This window comes from Salvia splendens, chromosome 7 (assembly GCF_004379255.2).
Source record: "Salvia splendens isolate huo1 chromosome 7, SspV2, whole genome shotgun sequence".
Taxonomy (NCBI): domain Eukaryota; kingdom Viridiplantae; phylum Streptophyta; class Magnoliopsida; order Lamiales; family Lamiaceae; genus Salvia; species Salvia splendens.
In genome coordinates this window covers 16,595,342-16,617,252 of record NC_056038.1, presented here as the reverse complement: position 1 = coordinate 16,617,252, position 21,911 = coordinate 16,595,342, and the positions used below count along the sequence as shown (strand labels likewise).

Genomic DNA, 21,911 nt, shown 5'->3' with positions numbered 1-21,911 from the left:
AAATTCGGCAACGAGTAGTGGTTTTTTTCATTTTTAGTATTTTAATTATGTAATTTTTAATTTTTAGGATTTTAATTATGTCGTTTTTATTTTATTTGTCATTTGTAATATTATTTAGGTTTTTTTAATGAATTTTAATGTTTTTGTTTAATTGAATTTTAAATTGAATTGTGTGCGTCCTTGCGGAAGAGCACAGCTGTGGATGTTGTGCTCTTGCCATAGAGCAGACAGAAAAAGTGGGGCCGGGCCTACAACCGTGCTCGCTGGCAAGAGCACGGTTGTGGGTGCTCTTAATAATTTGACAACGGTTTTGCTAAGATCCAACGGCAACAAAACGCAACGCCTTTGGCGCCAAATAGCATCATTCTTCATCTGGAAAATGAATTCCTCTCAAAACATAATTTTCAGTGTTCCGAAAACTTTCTGAAGCAGTAACAATGGATGATGAGACGGATTGGAGACTGGCCTCCGATTGGTACTCTCCAACTCGCCTCCACGACAGCCCCGTCAAATATGATTTTCCAGTACCTATTTTTTTTGAATGATTTCTCGCATTTTTTCGATAATTACTTTATATTTCTGTCAATTTGTTGTTTTGTTCGACAAGGGCGATAGGTTTATCCCAAGTCGGAGCCTGATGGATCTCGATCAAGCCCACGGTGCATTGACCAACGCCACTGTTGCACAACCCACACATACCAAATCTAGTGTCAGTGGTGCGGAATTGGGGCTGCCGGAGCTAAGAACGGCGACCGGAATGGCACCGACGCAGATAGAAATCTGGGGAGAAGAAGATAGATTGATCGGAGAAGAGAATTGCATTAATTGTGTGAATGAATGAATACAAATGAGAGTGAGATCAGCTTATATAGCTAAGTGTGTAACTAACATTCGGTTAACAGCTCTAACTGACTCTAACTAACTCTCATTTCAGCTCTAACTATTCTTAGCTCAGCTCCGATCGACTACACTCGTGTGCATGGTTGCGTGCACACGTCAGATTTATTGTATCTATATATCACGTATCAAACGTCCCCCCCTCAAGTAACCTTGCCCTCAAGGTTGAAAAAGAGGGAATCTTTCCTGAATATCATGAAGATACTCCCATGTTGCATCCTCAGGAAAAGAGTTCGCCCAATGAATCAAGACCTTCGTTGCCGGTTGGTTGCCTCTTTTCACCAATTTCCTATCCAAAATCTGGACTGGTTCCAGGAATGTAGAGTTGCCGATGACTGGAAGAGTGCCGTGGAGTTGTGAGAGAGGGCCGAGCTTCTTCTTCAGTTGGGAAACATGAAAAACCGGATGTATTTTTGCTTCAGTCGGTAGAGCTAGTTTGTACGCGACTTCCCCATATTTATCGAGCACCTTAAAAGGACCAAAGTATTTCGGACTAAGTTTATGAAATTGACGATCACGGAGTGTATTTTGACGATAAGGCTGTAGCTTCAAATAGACCCAATCGCCAATAGAAAAGTGACGATCAGATCGGTGTCTGTCATGTTGCTGCTTCATGCGACGTTGAGCACGCCCCAAATGGAACTTGAGCACGTCTAACATGGCCTCTCGTGCTAAAAGGCTCTCATTAACGTCGTGTACCGTTGAATCACCTCTGAAATAAGGTATATGAAGAGGAGGTGGGTAACCGTATAAAGCCTCAAATGGGGTGGTCTCGATAGCCGTATGGAATGAAGTATTGTACCAGAATTCCGCGAGACTCAGCCATTTACTCCAGTTAGCTGGTTGATCTCCACACATACAATGGAGATAGGTCTCCAAACAACGATTTACAACCTCCGTTTGTCCGTCGGATTGAGGGTGATAGGCCGTGGACATGTGTAATTCGACTCCCTGCAGTTTGAAGAAATCTGACCAGAATTGACTGAGGAATACCTTGTCTCGATCACTAATGAGGATAGTAGGGAGCCCATGAAGCTTGAAAACATGATCAAGGAAGGCCTGTGCGACTGATAAAGCTGAATATGGGTGAGTGAGGCACATAAAATGAGCATACTTTGTTAATCGATCGACCACCACTAGGATTGTAGATTTGCCATGAGATAAAGGAAGTCCTTCAATGAAGTCGAGACTAACCTGAGACCAAGCAGCCTCTGGAATAGGTAGAGGTTGAAGTAAGCCCGGAGAAGCACTATTGTCATACTTAAATCGTTGGCAAGTATCACATTCTCGAATGAATTGGCGGATTTGTTTTTCCATGTTCGACCAATAGAAAAGAGAAGATAGTCTCTTATATGTCGCTAACACGCCCGAATGCCCCCCAGAACTCGAGTTGTGAAAAAGATGGATGATTTTTAAGCGCAAGGTTTCATCATTTCCCACAACTAACCGTCCTTTTCTTCTTAATTGGTCGCCCAGCCAAGAAAATTTTGAGGCAGTGGTAGGATGCTGCTTGAGTTCCTCAATTAGTAGCTTCAAGGAGGGGTCAGAATTCCAAGTAGCTTGAATAGAGGGGTACAGATCCGTAGTTACTGTGGTGATTGCCATACAGAAAATTTCAGAAGAGTGTACCCTAGATAGTGCATCAGCAACAACGTTCTCAACACCCTGCTTATATGTGATAGTAAAATCAAATGCCATTAGTTTAGAGAGCCAATTCAGTTGGCCTGGTGTAGTTAGTCTCTGTTTCATCAAGTGGCTGAGCGTTTTGTGGTCAGTGCGAACCTCAAAAGGCATAGCACTCAAGTAATGGCTCCAATGAGTGACAGCAAAAACAATTGCTAGCAATTCTTTGTCATAAACCGAAAGCCTTTTATTTTTCTGAGATAGAGCCTTGCTTATAAAAGCAATGGGGTGATTTTGCTGCATAAGCACAGCTCCAATGCCATAGCTACAGGCATCCGTTTCCACCACAAAAGGGATTGTGAAATCAGGCAAGGCTAGCACTGGAGGTGATATCATAGCTTGCTTCAGAGCAGAGAAGGCCTTATCTGAGTCAGCAGTCCACTGGAAGGCATCTTTCTTCAAAAGATCAGTGAGAGGCTTGCATATAATACCATAGTTTTTGATAAATTTCCTATAATAGCCAGTTAGGCCCAGAAATCCTCTCAATTTGGAGACATCCGAAGGAGTAGGCCAATCTTGCATTGCTTGTAGCTTCTTCGGATAAGTAGAAACACCATTGGCAGAGATGATATGACCAAGGTATTCAATTTGTTGTCTAGCAAATTCACACTTACTAGCTTTAGCAAATAGAGAATGTTCTTGTAGTTTCTGAAAAACCACTTTGAGATGATCAAGATGAATCTTCATATTCTTGCTATAAACCAGAATATCATCAAAGAAAACTAGCACAAATTTTCTTAAGTAAGGTCGAAACACATCATTCATCAATCCTTGAAATGTAGCCGGGGCATTGGTGAGGCCAAAAGGCATTACCGCAAACTCATAGTGACCATCATGAGTTTTAAAAGCGGTTTTTGGAATGTCTTGCACTTCCATTCGGATCTGGTGGTAACCAGATCTTAGATCAATCTTAGAGAAGACCATAGCTCCCTTAAGCTCTTCCAATAATTCATCAATGAGTGGGATTGGGTATTTATCCTTGATAGTAATCTTGTTCAGCCTTCTATAATCAACACACATGCGCCATGTGCCATCCTTTTTCTTAACAAGAACCACTGGAGATGAAAAGGGGCTGGAGCTGGGTTGGATAAATCCCAGCTGTAAGAGATCTGAAACCTGCTTTTCTATAATATTCTTTTGTAAGGCTGAATGCCTATAAGGCCTCGAGTTGACTGGAGTTGCATCATGGACAAGGGAAATTTTATGGTTATGAGATCGCATTGGTGGAAGGGCTGTAGGTTCAGCAAAAACAGAGCTGTGCTCCTCCAGAAACTCTTGAATTTGAGAAGGAATTGGCTGCTCTGGAACCTGAGTGTTCTGTATAGTTAAGAGCTCAGAATGCCCTTCCTTATTCACTTGAATACAACACAAATGAATGCCCCCATCACTAGTAAGAAGTTTATTCATTTCCTTTGCTGATACAGTCTGAACAACTTGATCATTATAGCCACCCCTCAATAAATGTCTCTTCCCATTCAATGTGAATTCCATAGTTAGGTTCTTAAAGTTCCACTGGATATCCCCTAAAGTCTCCAACCATTGAATTCCAAGTACCATATCACAGCTACCAAGAGGTAGAAGAAGCACATCAGTGATGAAAGTGGTGCCCCTTAAAGACCACTTCAAGCCTTTGCACATAGAGTTACACTCCAATTTATTTCCATCTGCTACATCAACATAAACTGATGGTACTTTAGTAAGTAGAAGGCCAAGTTTCTTAGCAACTTGTAGATCCAAGAAGTTGTGTGTGCTTCCAGAATCGATCAGAATGTGGAGAGCCTTTTTCTCAAGCCTGCCAGTGACTCTCATCGTTCTGAAATTCCTAGAAGATGAGCCACTAATGGCATGAATTGATATCAGAGGATTATCCTCATCACCTACTTCTTCATACCCTTGATCAGAGGTCATATCCACAGGTAATAACCCATCATCTATTTCTAGTAAGTAGAGTTGCTTTCTAACACATCTATGTCCTCTTTCGAATTTTTCATCACAGCCATAGCATATACCTTTAGCTCTCTTATCAGCCATCTCTTCCTCAGTTAATAGACGTCTAGATTTAAAGGCAGGTGTGGTTGGAGTAGGAAGCAATGGAGTAGCGTTATGTGCTTGTACAGATCTAGTATCAGAAGTAGTAAATCGCTTATTATTCTGAGTAGTTCCTTCTCTAATCGGTGTCGACATATCTTGTAAACGAGCTAAAGCATAAGCATGCACAAGTGTTTGAGGCATGAACATGCGCACAGCTTTTTGCACATAAGGTTTCAAACCGTTTATGAAATGACTCACGGCATAAGATTCAGAGATAGCTACACGACCTAAGAGTAGTTCAAAGCGGTCATGATAGTCAGAGAAGGAACCTGTTTGTTTCAAGGTAAGTAGTTCTGTCATAGGATCGCCAAGTAGTTGCTCTCCAAATCTCCCTTCGAGTGCTTGTAGAAATAGCGGCCAAGGAGTAGCCATCGCTCGATCCTGGTATCTCGACCAATTCTGATACCATTGGAGTGCTCTGCCTTCGAAATTAATCACAGCTAAACGAACTTTGGCTTCCTCTGGAGTCAAATCGACGGTGAAGAAATGATCGCACCTTAGAATCCAGCCTGCTAGATCCTCACCGGAGAAGATCGGGAAGCCGACCTTCGATTGGCGAGTAGCAAAGTAAGGTTGGCGTTGAGGTCCATTTCCTCCAAATTGATTGTGAGGAATACCTCCAGCAGGGTGATTTCCGTGAGGATTCGGTATGAATCGGTTGAGGATCTCAGTATGTTGAAGTTGCAGCGCGAGAATAGCTTCACGTAATTCCTGCACAGCTGTATCTCGAGCCTTATCAGCATTGTCGCGGTTTGAATCTTTCTCTGCGCGTCTGCGATCAGATTCAGAGATTTTTGCAGAGAAGTCGGCTAGCGCGGTTGCGAGAATCTCCTCCACGCGACGCATGTCGCCGGAGCGTGTTTCCACCATGACAGGCGAAGGGTCGTTACCACTGATACCACTTGGTGCGGAATTGGGGCTGCCGGAGCTAAGAACGGCGACCGGAATGGCACCGACGCAGATAGAAATCTGGGGAGAAGAAGATTGATTGATCGGAGAAGAGAATTGCATTAATTGTGTGAATGAATGAATACAAATGAGAGTGAGATCAGCTTATATAGCTAAGTGTGTAACTAACATTCGGTTAACAGCTCTAACTGACTCTAACTAACTCTCATTTCAGCTCTAACTATTCTTAGCTCAGCTCCGATCGACTACACTCGTGTGCATGGTTGCGTGCACACGTCAGATTTATTGTATCTATATATCACGTATCAGCTCTTCAATTTCGAATTATTCTTGAATTTCAAATTCAATTCAGTATTTCTTGATTCGGATTAAATTTGTGTTCAATGGCCTCAAAAATCAAAAGTTATGATGCTTTATTCGATTCTACTTTGTGGCAATTGAGTTTGTTAGGTGTTGAAGGGTCTGAGCTGTTCCACTGATGTTTTCTTTCATCACAGATTGAATATAGGAAATCTTTGAGCAATCTGACCTTGAATGCTGAAGGTAGGCCATTTCAAATGCTTGTTTTCAGGGGCAGTCCCAAATCAAGCAGAAAACTGAACCCTATGATTGATGAGACGCGCTGTAGTAACAACGAGGCCCTTACTTGTAGACCGTTGCGAAGATTCCCCAAGGTAAACGTGTTCACAAGATCTTGCTCGTCTTTTCCTTTGACAATAACTAGCTTGTCGTGCCAGGGTGAAGCTCGTATCCTGGATGCGCCAAGAATCAGCCACGACTATTATCTCAATGTTATTGATTGGGGGAAGACAAACCTGCTAGCTGCTGCTCTTGACAGAAAATTATACTTGTGGAATGCAAATACTTGTAAAGTTGAACTAGTGTCAGAAGCGAGCGAAGGCGACTATCTTGCGAGTGTTAACTGGTCTGAAAATGGAGAAGTTGTAGCAGCGGGGTATAGTTGCTCTAAAATTCATCTCTATGATGCTGAGTCGCTCCATCTAGTAAGTGGCCCGATGAACAAGCTGATTGCTCGCTCTTTATCTGTTAACGACGTTGATTTTCAGTTCTTGTCATGTCTTTTACGTAGGTGAGGTTGTTAGAGGGTCAGCGTGGACGTGTTGGATCTATAGCGTGGAATGGTCACACACTAACTTGTGGAAGCTCTAGTGGAGCTATCATCAACCATGATGGTAAATGAGGTTGCTTCTTTATTCATCCTCAATATAGTCTCAAGACTGTTGAAATGATCAGAGTTTTGTGACAGTGAGAGTGAGGAACAGTCAAGTGTGCCGTGTGAAAGTGCACAAGGGTGAAGTCTCTGGTTTGAAGTGGTCGGCCGCAGGGAGCATGCTAGCCAGTGGTGCAAATGATACTCGAGTCTACTTGTGGGACGCATGCAAGATGAGCGCAAACCCATCACATTTACAGATTCGATCATCATTGTGCAGCAGTTAAAGCTCTGGCGTGGTGCCCTCACGACTACAACGTGCTAGCATCTGGTGGTGGCTTGGACGATGGCAATATAAAGCTATGGAACACTCAAAAAGGGACCTGCACCTCTAGCACACAAACTAAGTCACAGGCGAGTTTGATTGTTTGATTTCCTTTTGTGATCAGAAGATTTATTGATTATGGTGATGATTTTGTTGACAGATATGTGGGCTGCAATGGAACAGGCATCACAAAGAGTTATTAAGCGGGCATGGCTATGGCTACGAATGCCAAAACCAGTTATGCTTGTGGAAGTACCCTTCCATGTCCCGAATAGGAGAATCTGCCAACGCGATGTCTCGGGTTCTTCATCTAACTCAGGTCTGATTTATAACCTGATGCAATAAGAACTGTAGTGTTACCAATGTATATACTGAAAATTAGTCGTCGACAGAGCCCTGATGGTCTGACTGTCGCCTCAGCCGGAGAAGACGAGGCCCTTCGATTCTGGAATGTGTTTGGTCCAGCGCCCCCTGGCAATTCACGGATGTCCTATTTGGAGAGCCTTCTCTCTCTCAAGACATCAGCCATAAGGTGATGAGATTTTCAACTCTCCAACTAATGTAGCTTAAGAAGTGGGCTGTTATATGAATCTATGATAGCAATAGTTTACACACCAACAGTTTTGATCAACATACTATTGTATTCATCGACTACAATACGCAAGTTTCATGGCAACTCAGGTTAAGAATACAGTATTATGACCTTGTAAAGATGAATTCAATTGCAAATTTGTTTTCTGGCTACCACCACCAGATCACAAGTTAAAGGGAAATGCATCAGACCCAGATGGGAGCATTATTTATTTGAGAAATCCTTTCACAACAAATTCTGAGATCGAAGTTTGATCAACAAGCATAAAGCCTTGAAAAAGGGTACAAAAAGAATTCCCTAAGCAGAAATAAATCAATCGACTCCACAGTACGTTTAACCTGTAAGAGCAGCATTGAGAGCACTGTGTACGTCTATGCCGATTTGTGCTTCAGCTTTCTCCACGTCTGTTGATGCAGTGTTTAGCTTTTGTTGAAAGTCTGCAAGGCCTTTCTGAACTAAATTTGGGTCCAGGCGATCTACCGGTGTGGCCTCAATAGCAATTATATCTGCAACAGAGTTTGCATGGACAAAAGTAAAACCACTGCTCAGGAAATACTTAGTCACATCGTTGCCTTCATGAACAGACAGAATCCCAGGTTTTAGCTCCGCAATTGTAGCTACATGACCAGGTAAAACACCCATTTGTCCCGTAGTTGCCGGGACTATGACCATATCAACCTGTAGGCACAATAGGTGCACATTCATCAATTTACATGTTCTCTACTAAGCTACCAAAACAATACCACCCCGTCAGAACAGATCAGAGCAGGAAGTGAAACAACTGAAGTACCTATGATACATTGATTATTTGATTCCAATAAATTAAATTACAGTGACTGACTTGTTTACATGATATGGATCTTAGTTTTAAGTCCAAATAGGGTAACATAGTGGCAATTGCTGGGAGTACTAATAAAATGGGAAAGTTTCCAACTGGGAAAACAAATTAATCATGAACCGTCCTGTGTTTCCAAGTTCGAAAACATGTGATATACTGTTAGCTGCATTAATTTGACAGGAGACTACAGTAACGTTGAATTAGACAGGGAACAAATAGATGCAGGAATTGAATAGTATGAGCATACTATTCTCAGTGATACTCGCATCTAAAATGAATGATAAAAGATAACCCAACTTGTAAATGCTACGAGAGCACCTGATGTTTACACCACACCCAAGACTTCTTAGCCAAAGAGTTTAGTCCGAAACCTCGTAACAGAGTAATATTTTTGAAGAGTGGTTGGATTTGAACATAAAAGTACAATTAACTTATCAAGAAACTGATCAGGAGAAATATTTACAGGTCCTTCCCAAAGAGAGAACAAATCCATAAGACAACACGAACACAGGTAATCCATAAGGTTGACTCAAATAAATAAGGAACAAATCTATAATTTGCTCCTTATAATGTGCATTGCCATGTAAAGGCCCTATCTACATGCTTACTGTCTACAAGTACAAAACAAGTTGTAACAAAAGATGCAAATTCATCACTAGCCAAGCATTTTTAACTGAAAGTCTCGGTCTTCTACAATAAGATCAATGCGTATGGACAATCCATCTTACAAAGCGATGAAACATAAATCGATTTCTGAATCTCTGAAATCCGAATTTAGATAAACTGAAAAGCAAAATTCAGATTTGCAAATCCACCTATAGGGCTTTCAACAGCATACAACCATAGCCAAAAGTAAAAGAGTGGAAAAAACAATAAGAACCTACAATCAGTAGCTCAAATTAAAAGACAACAGTTAGAACCTCTATAATCAATTCCAAATTACAAACACCGGGACAATTGACATCAACGATATGATTATCAATGAAATTACCTCTTTGGAGGATAAAACAGAATCATAAGGAAGCACCAAATTGACAGTGAGCTTGGACGGAATGTTGGCAGGGGTGGGTGGTCGAGGCTTCATGTACGCCGATGGGGTCTTGGGTGGGTCCATATTGGGGTTCATTTTCTTCCAGGACTCCACAAACTTGGTGTCTTCGGCGGTCTCCGCAGGGAGATCCGAGGAAAACTGGCGACGCCACCTCATGGATGTGGCGGAGGCTCTGTTGAAGAGGGATCGTGAACCATGTCGCAGCATCTTGGGAGAGAGGCGCTTGTTTCAGTTGTCGATTTCGTTTGAGAGAGAGAGAGGACTGGCAAAATTGGATTTGCCTATTTGAGAAATTTAGACGATTTTTAGTGGGCTTTAATACGAAGGCCCATAAACACGAGAGTCGATAAGAGATTATTGCTTACTGACTACTGTGCTATATATTCAAAATCACTTTTACCCATCGAAATCTCCAACTATTTGCAAAAAAAATTAAAACATTTTAGTGTAAATATCATACTATTAAATAGTAATTTTACTCTAATCATTTATATTATATTTACATTTAAAAGAATATTCTCTATATTATACTCCTATTTCAATAGATATAAAACATTTGGTTTCCGACACGAGATTTTACGCAGTGTTGTTTTGTAAGTTAATGAACAGAGAGTAAAGTAAGAGAAGAAAAAGAGATTGTGTTGTTTCCATTTTAGGAAACGTTTCATTTTTAATGGGATAGAGAGAGTACCTTTTTTATTCACAAAATGTTAACCTAAAGATGAGTATATTTTACTCAAAATGAAAAACGAGAATAGTTTTGAAGTACCATTGAATCTATTTTCCTACTTTATTTTAAGTTTTACTGTATCATTGAATATGATCTTAGTTGTCAGGTAACATGGTTCGGTAAGATGTAAGAGCATTCATAACAATCATCTCCTCTGCTATCCTTCCCTCTTTCACACAACTTTTTACTACATTCCTTATTCAAAAGATTACACATGCAATTATACATCCATAAACTATCCATTCCTTTCACTATTTATGGGTCTCACTTGACCGAAATCCTTACTTGTTGCCAAATCCCGACCAAATATGTTCGATTAGATTATCCTAGAGTTGGCGGTGGGCAGTGGAATCATGCGCCGATGCCCGACGATCTAGGAGCTCACAAAATACTGTTGGTGCATCCTAGCGTGGGAGAGTTCTTGCAGTGGAGCTACCGGGGGTATTATCGTTGAACAAAGTTGCTGCAGCCGGCCCTTTGTCTTCAATTATCTTGTTATGTATGATAATACACGGAAAAATGATGTAGGAGAAGTTTTGCACATACTACACGAGCTTTGATAATCACGACTAGTGTTTGAAAAACCTCGAACGCTCTTTACACATCCTTTTGAGCAATCTCTTGCTATTTTCACGAAGGTCACCCACTTCGGATAGATACAATCGGTGAGATAATATCTCATGTTGTATTGTCAGTCGTTGGCCGTGAAAGCTATTGTCGATGCTCTACCATCTAAAATCTGATAGCTATGGCAAATTTATTTAGGACATTGATATTGTTATTAGTCCCGAGACCCCAAAAAATGAATGCTAAATCCATGGACATGGATTTGAGAATTTTCCCTATTTTCGTATACTTTGAGAATTTTGTGAACATTGCAGCAGTTTTGAGTATTTTAGGGCATCCACAATCCTTTCTCGGGACCATGCCTCAAGTCCCTGCCATGTCAACTCATTTTTTGCATAGACCACAACTCCCACAACCCCGCAGACCCTATTCAGACACAAACTTTAAATTGCAATAATTACAACTTCAAACTATTTTATTCTTAAAATTGAAAACTATGAACAATTATATATCAAAAAATTCATTTTTCATTCGGAAATTATAAATTACAAACCCTAAAAATTAAAAATTACAAGTCCTAAAATTCAAAAATGAAAACTTCTAAAAATTGAAAATGTTGAACTATACTTCGAAAAATTCATAGAAAATAATGTAGAGAGAATGAAAATGTTGTGGAGTTTAAATAGGCAAAAAATCAATTTTTTTTTAAAAAAATGGGCTTGGGTAGGCATGCACAAACCGACCCGGCCCGGCGGTTAACCGCCGGTTCGGGCCCGCCGGTTCATGAACCGGAACCGGGCCCGGAACCGGCGGGTTGAACCGGCAGAAGGGTTGAAGGGTCGGAAGGGCCGGTTCAGGTTCGGCAATATATTGAACCTGAACCGGCGGTTCAAAACCGGCGGTTCGGCGGTTCGAACCGCAGGTTCAAAGGGTTAAATAGTGTTTCCTAGGTTAGGGGTTCGTAGGGTTCACGTAGGGGTTTAGTATAGCCGTTGGAACCGGCGGTTCGCGGGGTAAACCGCCGGTTTGAGGGGTAAACCGCCGGTTTGTCGGGGTAAACCGCCGGTTCGGGAGCCGGTTTCTGACGGTTCCGGCAACTTTTCAGAGGCTAGGCCGTAGGGTCAGTGTGTAGGCCTGCAAAACCGGTCAGAAACCGCCGGTTTTCGGTCAGAAACCGGTGGTTTTCTGACGGAAACCGTGGACAACCCGCCGGTTTAGGGTTGAACCGCCATATGTTTTTGTATATGCAAAAACAATTACATAATTGTATTTGTATATACTCTAGTCGATGAAGTATATTTCTCTATACGGCTAAATGAGGGAAACTTTTGACAATTCTACTATATGTTAGACGAAACTCAACATTTAAAGTTGAATTGCTAAAGGTGTCCTTAATTTAGTTATGTAGAAAGATCTTCTTCGCCGGTTAAGAGTATATATATAATACACTTATACGTTTAAGAACTTCAACATCGTTTCTTGTCATTTGTAATTAGTTCTTCACTAGTAGTCTCATTTGTATTTAAATTTTGTTTAAGACTTCAAGACCGCCATATGTTTTCAATTTGTAATTGTTGTAACTTGTAACGTGTAATTTGTAAACATGCAATTTCAATAAAATTGCAACTTTATCCGTATTTTTTTCAATTTTATTTACTCACATTTCATACAAAAAACAAACTTGAAAAGTGTAATGTAAGTTGATTAAAATTGAAAAGTTGAAAAATGCAAAAAAAAAAAAAAATTCGTCGAACCGTCGAACCGGCCCGGAACCGGCGGTTCAAGCCGAAAACCGGCGGTTTTGAACCGCCCCGTAACCCGCCAGTTTTTTGAACCGGAACCGGAACCGCCGGGAGCTAGGCGGGCCGGTTCAGGTTCATACATTCCCCGACCCTTGAACCGCCGGTTCATGACCCTGAACCGGCGGTTTTTGACCCTTGTGCATGCCTAGGCTTGGGGTTCAGCGCATGCGCTCGCAACACCAGGACTGACCGTAAATGGGCGCAGGCCCCGGCCTCTCCATTGTCCCCGAGCGCATCCATGGCCGCAACACCATCACCTCCAATGCGCAAGGCCCTGGCCAGCCCCCAGGTGCAGTATGGCCTCTCTTTTTGCATAGCGTTGTGGGTGCTCTTAATTATACCGTAAAAATAAGAGCATGCACAATGGTGCCTTGAGGAAGATCTGCGCTCGTGCTGTCGGCACGGCACGCGACGAACGCGCTCAGCCCACTTGGCGCGCCGTGGGTTGGGCGTGACGCCCACTCGCCCTCCTACGAGTTGGCGTCGTTTGTATCCGTTTAAATTATTTTTTTAAATCCATAAAATTTCAAAAAAATTAGAAAGATTCAATTAAAAATTCCCACTTCCCAAAATATGGTCGTTTTATGACTTTTTTTTTTCATTTTCTTATCCCAAATTCATCCAAATCATCTATAAATACTATCCTTCATTACCCAGTTTTTTATATCAAAGCTAACTATCTCTCAATCATTTTTCTCAATTCAAGTATGTTTAGAGGAAGGGGACGAGACGGGCCAAATCACGGGAGAGGAAGGGATGAGACGCACCAAAACAAACGACCCCCAGTTCTTCCACACCTATTTTATTTGGAATGTTGTAGGTTTCTACAATGGCTGACACTTCTCGTATGTCGCCGTCAGAGCGAGCGACACTTCAACAAACAATTGCACTCCTCACGTCTTGTTTGAACACGTCGCCACTGCCGCTGCCATCAGAAGTGTAATTTTTAAATTTTGTAACTATAATTTTAAATTATGTAATTTTTAATGTGCTTTTTAAGTTTTAGGATTTAAATTATGTACTCGTAAATTTTTAGGATTTAAATTGTGTAACTTTTGATTTTTTAGAAATTTGTAATGTCATTTTGGGTGGTTCTTTAATGAAGTTTTATTATTACTGAAATGTTTTTAGTATTTGTAGTTTTTAAATTGATAATAGAATAGTGAACCCATAAATATTGAATAGTAAAAAGCATGTTCTTGGGGAAGAGTATGATTGTGGATGTCGTGCCTTAGTTAGGAGTAGAGAATAAAATATGAATAAAAATAGGATCGGGTCCATAAATAGTGAAGAGCATGCTACGGGGAGCACGGTTGAGCATGGTCTAAATTAATTAAAAAACTTAATCTTTCTTAAGTCGAATTCCATCTTCAGACTCCATTTTCTTTTATTCCTCATGTTTTTTCTGGCGTCGGCCTATCTTCCCCAGCATGTTTCCATTCCCTCTCAGCCAATGACAGATCTACGAAACCAAACTAGTGGGGTTGAATTTTTTTAAATATATATATATATATATATAGGGTTTTGATCTATGCAAAACTAGATTTAAATACAGAAACGCAGAACAATATCATAATTAGGTCACTTTTAGGTCATAATTAGGTAATTTTTAGGTCATGCTAACAAAGCATGACCTAAAACGATCTTAGCATGACATTAAACCTAAATATTATAATATGACCTAAAATTGCTTAATTATGACCTTCCGTTTTTTTGGTTAATTATTGACCATTAGATCATCTAATCCTAGGGCCAAGATTTGGTCTGCATTTCTGGATTTAAACACATACTTATTTTGATCATCTCCCTATATATATATATATATATATATATATATATATATAATATTTAAATAATTATTATAATATTACAATTTAAATATTATACTCCATTATCTTTAGTCAGACCGAATAATTAATTACTAGTATGATATTCGTATTCATATTTTGAAAGTGTAAAAATCACACCTCTCACAACTTTAATAATTAAACTGTTTAGGTTGTGATAATTTTTTTTAATATTTCAAATAATTTTATTTAAATTAGTGAGATATGCTATGCATTTTTAATCATATACATTTGTTAACCTCTTATCATACTGTTTAATTTTAATTGTAAATATACAAAAATTAAGGTCCCCTAAAAATTAAAATTAAAATTAAAATTAAAATTAAAATTAAAATTAAAATTAATGGGTCGTACTTATTACCAATTTCTTAATATTCTGCACAATTTTCAATGAACTTAGACTATATGATAAAACCCACTAAACAAGCACATTTTAAAGTAAAGTAGTACTTATTAATTAAGTATAAAATTTAAGGAAAAAATTAAAAAAAGAACCAGCGCTGCGCTCTCTTCTCCTTCTCTTTCCAAAACTCTCATCTTCAAAAAAACTATTCACCTCCTCTTCCATGGAGACGAAGCAGCCATAGCGTGGCGTCGGAGCTGGAGCAGCCATGGGTCAACGGACGATTCTGGGAGGTTCTCGGAGGTACTCACGGATCGGCGGTGGATCCGTCATTGCTCTCAACCGCACGAAACTAAAAGCAAATCCAACAACTCAATTTCCACAATTCAAGGTTCCATATTCCACCTCAGTCTTCCCTCCCACTCTCAAACATCTTTTTCAAAACCCGCCACTCACATCCACCACCGCCGCAGCGCCTCCTCAGAATGCAAATCCCGTCAAAACCAACAAAGCCCGAACCATTTCCGCCCTCATCAACACCAGCCTCTGGTCCGCCCCCCCGCCCAGCTCGAAGCCCGTCTCTCGCTCCTCACCCCTCTCTCTCAGACCACCTTCTTCCAAACCCTCCGCCGCATCAAAACCCCATCCAAAGCCCTCCGTTTCTTCAACTGGGCCCACCACTCGGGCTTCACCCACAACCCCCATTCCTACTTCATGATGCTCGAAATCCTCGGCCGGGCGCGCCACCTCAACCCGGCCCGAAACTTCCTCCTATCGATACCCAAAAAGTCCGGCAACTCCGTCCCTCTCACCGACAAGTTCTTCAACAGCTTGATTCGGAGCTACGCCGATGCTGGCCTTCTCCAGGAATCCGTCAAGGTATTTGAGGCCATGAAGTCAATGGCCATTTCGCCCTCGATTGTCACATTCAATAGCTTGTTCTTGATCCTGCTGAAAAGGGGGCGGGTTGGGAAGGTCTTCCAACTGTATGATGAAATGCTTAAGACGTTCGGGGTGAAGCCCGATTCGTACACCTTTAACGTCTTGATTCGGGGCTTTTGCAAGAACTCTATGGTTGATGAAGCGTTTAGATTTTTCAGGGAAATGGATACATTTGCGTGTGAGCCGGATTTGGTAACGTACAACACGATAGTTGATGGATTGTGTAGGGCTGGGAAGGTTGATATTGCGCGTAATGTGATGAATGGTATGCGTAAAAAATGTGAGAATTTGAGGCCAAATGTGGTTAGTTACACAACTTTGATAAGAGGGTATTGTGGGAAAGGAGAGATTGAGGAGGCATTGGTTGTATTGAAGGAGATGGTTGGTAAAGGGATTAAGCCTAACCACATCACTTGCAACACTATCATTAAAGGGCTTTGTGAGGCTCAGAGGTTGGATATGGTGAAAGAGGTTTTAGGGGATGAGGATGGTGTAAGATTTGTTCCAGATTCGTGTACTTTCAACACGATTTTGAGTGCACATTGTGATAGGGGGAGTTTGGACGAGGCATTCATTGTTTTTGAGAAGATGAAGGAGCTGAAGGTGGAGCAGGATTCAGCTACCTATAGCATCCTCATCCGCGCCTTGTGCAACAAGAGGAGTTTTAACAAGGCGGATGAGTTATTTGATGAGGTATACGAGCAGGAGATTTTGTTGCGTGATAAAAGCAGCATACCTCTTACTGCATCATACAATCCGGTGTTTAAGCATTTGTGTGCAAATGGAAAGACTAAAAAAGCTGAGAGAGTGTTTAGGCAGCTCATGAGAAGAGGGAAGCCGGATCCTCTTGCTTTTGAAACCTTAATCTTAGGCCAGTGTCGAGAGGGGGAATTTGAGGATGGACACAAGCTACTAATCTTGATGCTTAGAAGAGACTTGGTGCCTAGTATGAAGATTTACGAGGCACTGATTGATGGTTTGTTGAGAGAAGGTGAGGTAACGCTTGCACTCGACACTTTGGAGAGGATGGTGAGAAGCTCTCATCTCCCAAGGACGTCTGCGTTCCATCGTATTCTTATGGAGCTCAATGGAAAGGGATGTGCTAGTGAATCTGCAGACTTGTTGATGCTGATGTTGAACAATGAGATTAGACCGAATATCAATCTATCGACCAATGCAGTTTGTTTGCTGTTCAAGACTAGGATGAAGGAGCGGGCATTTGAGCTTGTGAAGAGTTTGTATGAAAAGGGCTTTGTTGTGAACATAGGAGATGTGATATCCTTCCTCTGCAAGGATAATAAGTTTTTGGAGGCATCGAAGCTTCTGGGGTTTAGCCTGAAAAATGAGCAGAATGTAGACGTGGAGGTATGCGTTGCAGTGGTGACCGGAGTTTGTGAAGCTGGACAGCTAACGGATGCATTTAGCCTTTACTATGTATTGCTTGAGAAAGGGATTCAGCTACCTGTGAGCTGCCTTGAAGAGTTGAGAAATGAGTTTGAAGCTCAAGGGATGCTGAAGGAAGCTGAATTTGTTGCAAAGAGAATTATTGCATGCTAGCAACACTCTGAGTCGAAACAACAATCTTTATTTTGTTTGTGATTGTCGTTCATCTCAGTTTTTTATTTGGGATCAACAGAAAGGGACGAACACAAATCTCTCTCTCTCTCTAGCTTAAGCTCTTGCATCACTTACAGTAAGTAACTACTCTCTTACTCCCTCATGGTTTGCATTTTTGCATTAAAGGTTTCAAGCTTGCAAATGTGTGCGCGATGCTCTTTACTGTTCTGATTAATGTCAGGATTTAAAACTTCATTGGTGGCTTAAGATGCTGCTGCTCTTTACTATTTATATGTATTCCTTTATTTCTGTTTTATGTTGATTTTTGGTAGCTTTTTCAGCATTTTGCTCTGTTTCGGAAGCTAGATCTGATCTTGAAGGAAGGTGTGATGCTTTTGTAGTTTCTTCAAATTTGCATCCTAATTTATTCATAGAGAAGAAATTCAGCCTGACTTGGATTGAATAAACATTAATTTTGTTACTTCTGATTAGCTTATAAATAAATGTGGTTTCTGTCAATTGTCATTCGGTCATGCCTTTTCAACCATTCAATTCTTATTTGAATTTATGTTTTACAGATGCATGGCTTCTGATTATGGTGTTCTTGAATTTACGCAATCACAATCGTGCAATTCCTGACCTTGCAATGGTGGTCTAATAGATGGATTATTGCGAACACTTAATTCGTAACGGTTTGTTAGCTCAATGATGAAATTGGGTTCGTGGTGATCGAAACTTAAAAAGACAAATTCTGGTAACTTTCCTTTCTTTGTTCCATTTTTAGTGTTTGTAACATTAGGCACAGAGTTTAAAGTGTTTACATCTGCAAAATGTGGCTGTTGCACTACTTGCAGCTTTCTACTGTACGTATTGTGCTTTCAACAAAGTACAGGTGAAGATGGAAGCAGTGATAGATGCCAATCGAGTTCCATATTTTTCCGAGCCAAAACAGGTTATACTTCACAGAAACCTTGTACTTGATTGTTTGCAATTATTTGGGTGCTGTGTTGTATTGTCTGATGTGCTGTATGGTTCCGTAGACTGCTATATTGAATTGTTGATTCTAATAGCTCATAATCATTTATTAATATTTCTGAATTTTTCAAACACACCCTGATTAATGAAGAGTTTTTCCTTGAACTACCTTACGTTTGCTTCTTCAGACTCACTGAAATAGTTATGTTTCCAAGATCTTGCTCGTCTTTTCCTTTGATGATAACTAGCTTGTCGTGCCAGGGTGAAGCTCGTTTCCTGGATGCGCCAAGCCAAGAATCAGTCACGACTATTATCTCAACGTTATTGATTGGGGGAAGACAAACCAAGCCTGCTAGCTGCTGCTCTCTTGACAGAAATTATACTTGTGGAATGCAAATACTTGTAAAGTTGAACTAGTATCAGAAGCGAGCGAAGCCGACTATCTTGGTAGTGTAAACTGGTCTGAAAATGGAGAAGTTGTAGCAGCGGGGTATAGTTGCTCTAAGATTCATCTCTATGATACTGAGTCGCTCCATCTAGGAAGTGGCCCGATGAACAAGCTGATCGTGCACTATTTATCTGTTAACGACGTTGGTTTTCAGTTCTTGTCATGTCTTTTTACGTAGGTGAGGTTGTTAGAGGGTCAGCGTGGATGTGTGGGATCTATAGCGTGGAATGGTCACACACTAACTTGATGAAGCTCTAGTGGAGCGATCATCAACCATGATGGTAAATGAGGTTGCTTCTTTATTCATCCTCAATATAGTCTCAAGACTGTTGAAATGATCAGAGTTTTGTGGCAGTGAGAGTGAGGAACAGTCAAGCGTGCCGTGTGAAAGTGCACAAGGGTGAAGTCTCTGGTTTGAAGTGGTCGGCCGCAGGGAGCATGCTAGCCAGTGGTGCAAATGATACTCGAGTCTACTTGTGGAACGCATGCAAGATGAGCCTATACTATGAATTGCTTGAGAAAGGGATTCAACTGCCTTGTGAGTTTGAAGTTCAAGGGAAACTCAAGGAAGCTGAATTTGTTGCAAAGAGTATTATTGCATGCCTAGCAACACTCTGAATCCAAACAACAATCTTTATTTTGTTGTGATTGTCGTTCATCTCAGTTTTTTTATTTTATTTGGGATCACTGAGAAAATCCATAAAGATAGTGATGCCAGAAATTTATATTTAACAAATTACAGTTTTGTTGGACAGACAGCACTACGCATTCTGGCTATTTCTAAGACTCCGCCATTATATGAAAACTTTGATAACAGCATGTGTGAAACACCTCTCCCTTAACAGCATGTGTTGAACTCAATCAGCCTCAGAATCAGTCACATACATTTCTACCGGTTGCGGATCAGTCTGGCTGTCGTCCCCTTCATGTTCATTTCTTGCTCTCTCTATCAGCAGCTCTAGCTTTAGCAGCTTCAAGCCTCAAACCCACAGCATCCCAAGAAACCAGTTTCTCCATGAAGGTCGATATATAATCAGGCCGCCGGTTCTGTAACAAATTCTCTTTTTATCACTACAAACAAAGCACATAAACACGAGTATCATGGTTAAAGAGATGGAAGATTACCTGGAAATCAAGGTAGTAGGCATGCTGAACAGGGACAGTTGAAAAAATCAACAAGAAAGCAAATTAGTTGGGGTCTTTCATTTATAATTTTGAAGTGTTTACTTAGCTAGCTACCAATTTTGCTTACCTCCCAAACATCAATCGTCAGCAGCGGCTGCAACACCATACCCAAAACGAAAAAGAAAACAATATACATGTATAAAAATAAGCACAGCTGTAATAAACATATACCAATTGAAAGACTGTGATGAGACGAGTTGGAGAATAAAGTTTACTAACAGAGTAATCATAGACAAGAGGATTGATAGCATTTGGACTCTTCACCACCACTAGCTTCTTGTGTTCCTCCGATGGAACCGGATTCACTGCATTTCCAACGTCGAGTTTATTTGCTTTATCTGCGACGTGTAGAAACCAAAACCATCAACTCTGGTTATCAGTTTGAAGACAATGTAAGAGGAGAAGTGCTTACACACGAGCCAAGCCCAACCAGAACCGAACTGCGTTGCTGCAGCCGCCTTGAATTCAGTGACAAAAGCTTCAAAAGAGCCAAAATCTCTCTTGATCAATTCTAAAACTGCTTGAGATGGCTGACCTCCACCACCGGGTTTCATTGACTCCCAGAAGAACTCATGATTCCACACCTAGTAATAATGAACAAGATGATGACATTTGACAACTCCAATTGCTGACTAATCCTCGAATGGCTGAAGATGAATATGATATACCTGAGCAGCATTGTTGAAGGGAGGAAGGAGATCACCCTTGTTATAAGTGGCAAGTATGATTTCCTCCAAGGGCAGGGTATCTAGTTCAGTCCCAACAATTTGCTTGTTAAGGTTGTCAACATATGCCCTGTGATGCTTCCCCCAATGATATTCAAATGTTTCACGGCTCATATGAGGTTCTAGAGCTTCCTACACATTCACTTCAAGAAAGCCCCATTATTCAAACTATCAGAGATAGTATTATAGTTAACACACACCTAATGCTCAATTATCTTACAAGTGAGTAAGGCGGGGGCTTATGCTCGACCTTCGCTGTTATCACACCGCGATAAGGCCTCTTGATGCTTCTCTGCAATAGGAATCAGAAATTCAATGGAATGACATCGCCATGAGTAGGAAATACAAAGTATTGAAGCGAGCACCAACCTGACTGTTCCGCCATTGAAGGCGCCGCGTGGAGCCGTGGGAACTGGAAAAGGTGAATTTTAAAGGAGTGGCGACAGCCGCTGCCATAACTTGAGATGAAAATGTTAGAGAAAAGGAGAGCTACGATGCAATGCGTGTGTGTGACACGAGATAAACGTAGTTGAGTGTATGAATATGAGTTTTGCAGTACAATGATGTACTACAACGCAGTACAGAATTAGTTTTTGTAAAATTGTGGTGCACAAAATCATACAGTATGTCGAGCTACGAGGTTCTGGAAGGACTTTAGTCTTAGGTTATGTGAAAAGAAAAGATTATCCTCTTCGCATCATATGGAACATTTCAATTCGCTGAGATATTTCTTTTTTTGTATAGTCAACACATTTATAAACATATTTATCTTACTTTATTTCCTCCAAAAGAGGGGTCGTCTTTATTGATATCTATAATAGATTGTGAGTTTTATTTATATACTACTATCATAAAATATGAGAAAATGAATTACTAATAAAATATAAGTCTATTTACTATTTATACTCACTTCGTCCCACTCTAAATAAAACATTTCTATTTTAATATGAGATTTTATGCAGTGTTATTTTGTGAGTTATGTGGAGAGAATAAAATACTCCATCTGTCCCATTTAGAGCATCCGCAATGGGGCGGACGATAGGCCGCCCGATGCCTCGGGCGCGCCATCGTCTACCACTGTGGGTGTGCGGACGATGCTCGATGCATCGTCCGCGCCCTATAGATCGTCCGCGGACGATAGGGCATCGTCCGCGCCATCGTCTGCTCACTGTGGGCGACGCGGACAATGGCGCGGACGATGCAGCACGTTTTTTTTTAATTCAAAAATTATTT

General features: G+C 40.9%; 1 protein-coding gene and 3 pseudogenes across 1 annotated transcript; 2 read left to right on the top strand and 2 right to left on the bottom strand.

Annotated features, from left to right (window-relative positions):
* The first annotated feature begins 437 nt into the window (after window positions 1-437).
* On the top strand, window positions 438-7,612 carry LOC121741569 (annotated as a pseudogene).
* A 146-nt stretch (window positions 7,613-7,758) lies between these two features.
* On the bottom strand, window positions 7,759-9,827 carry LOC121741571 (ATP synthase subunit delta', mitochondrial-like). Its single transcript, XM_042134401.1, has 2 exons — window positions 9,498-9,827; window positions 7,759-8,346 (listed from the first exon to the last, which is right to left on the bottom strand). Exons 1-2 carry the CDS (start codon window positions 9,762-9,764, stop codon window positions 8,002-8,004), a joined length of 612 nt encoding a protein of 203 aa, XP_041990335.1. The 5' UTR covers window positions 9,765-9,827; the 3' UTR covers window positions 7,759-8,001.
* Window positions 9,828-14,977: 5,150 nt separating this feature from the next.
* LOC121741567 lies at window positions 14,978-19,526 on the top strand (annotated as a pseudogene).
* Window positions 19,384-21,238, bottom strand: LOC121741570 (annotated as a pseudogene).
* Window positions 21,239-21,911: the final 673 nt, after the last annotated feature.

What these genes read in the sequence shown, in the direction of transcription:
- LOC121741571 (XM_042134401.1), bottom strand. Translation starts at nt 9,764, where the DNA reads ATGCTGCGACATGGTTCACGATCCCTCTTCAACAGAGCCTCCGCCACA. An exon ending in CTGTTTTATCCTCCAAAGAG is followed by an intron (nt 8,347 to 9,497) that starts GTAATTTCATTG and finishes TTGTGCCTACAG; the next exon opens with GTTGATATGGTCATAGTCCC.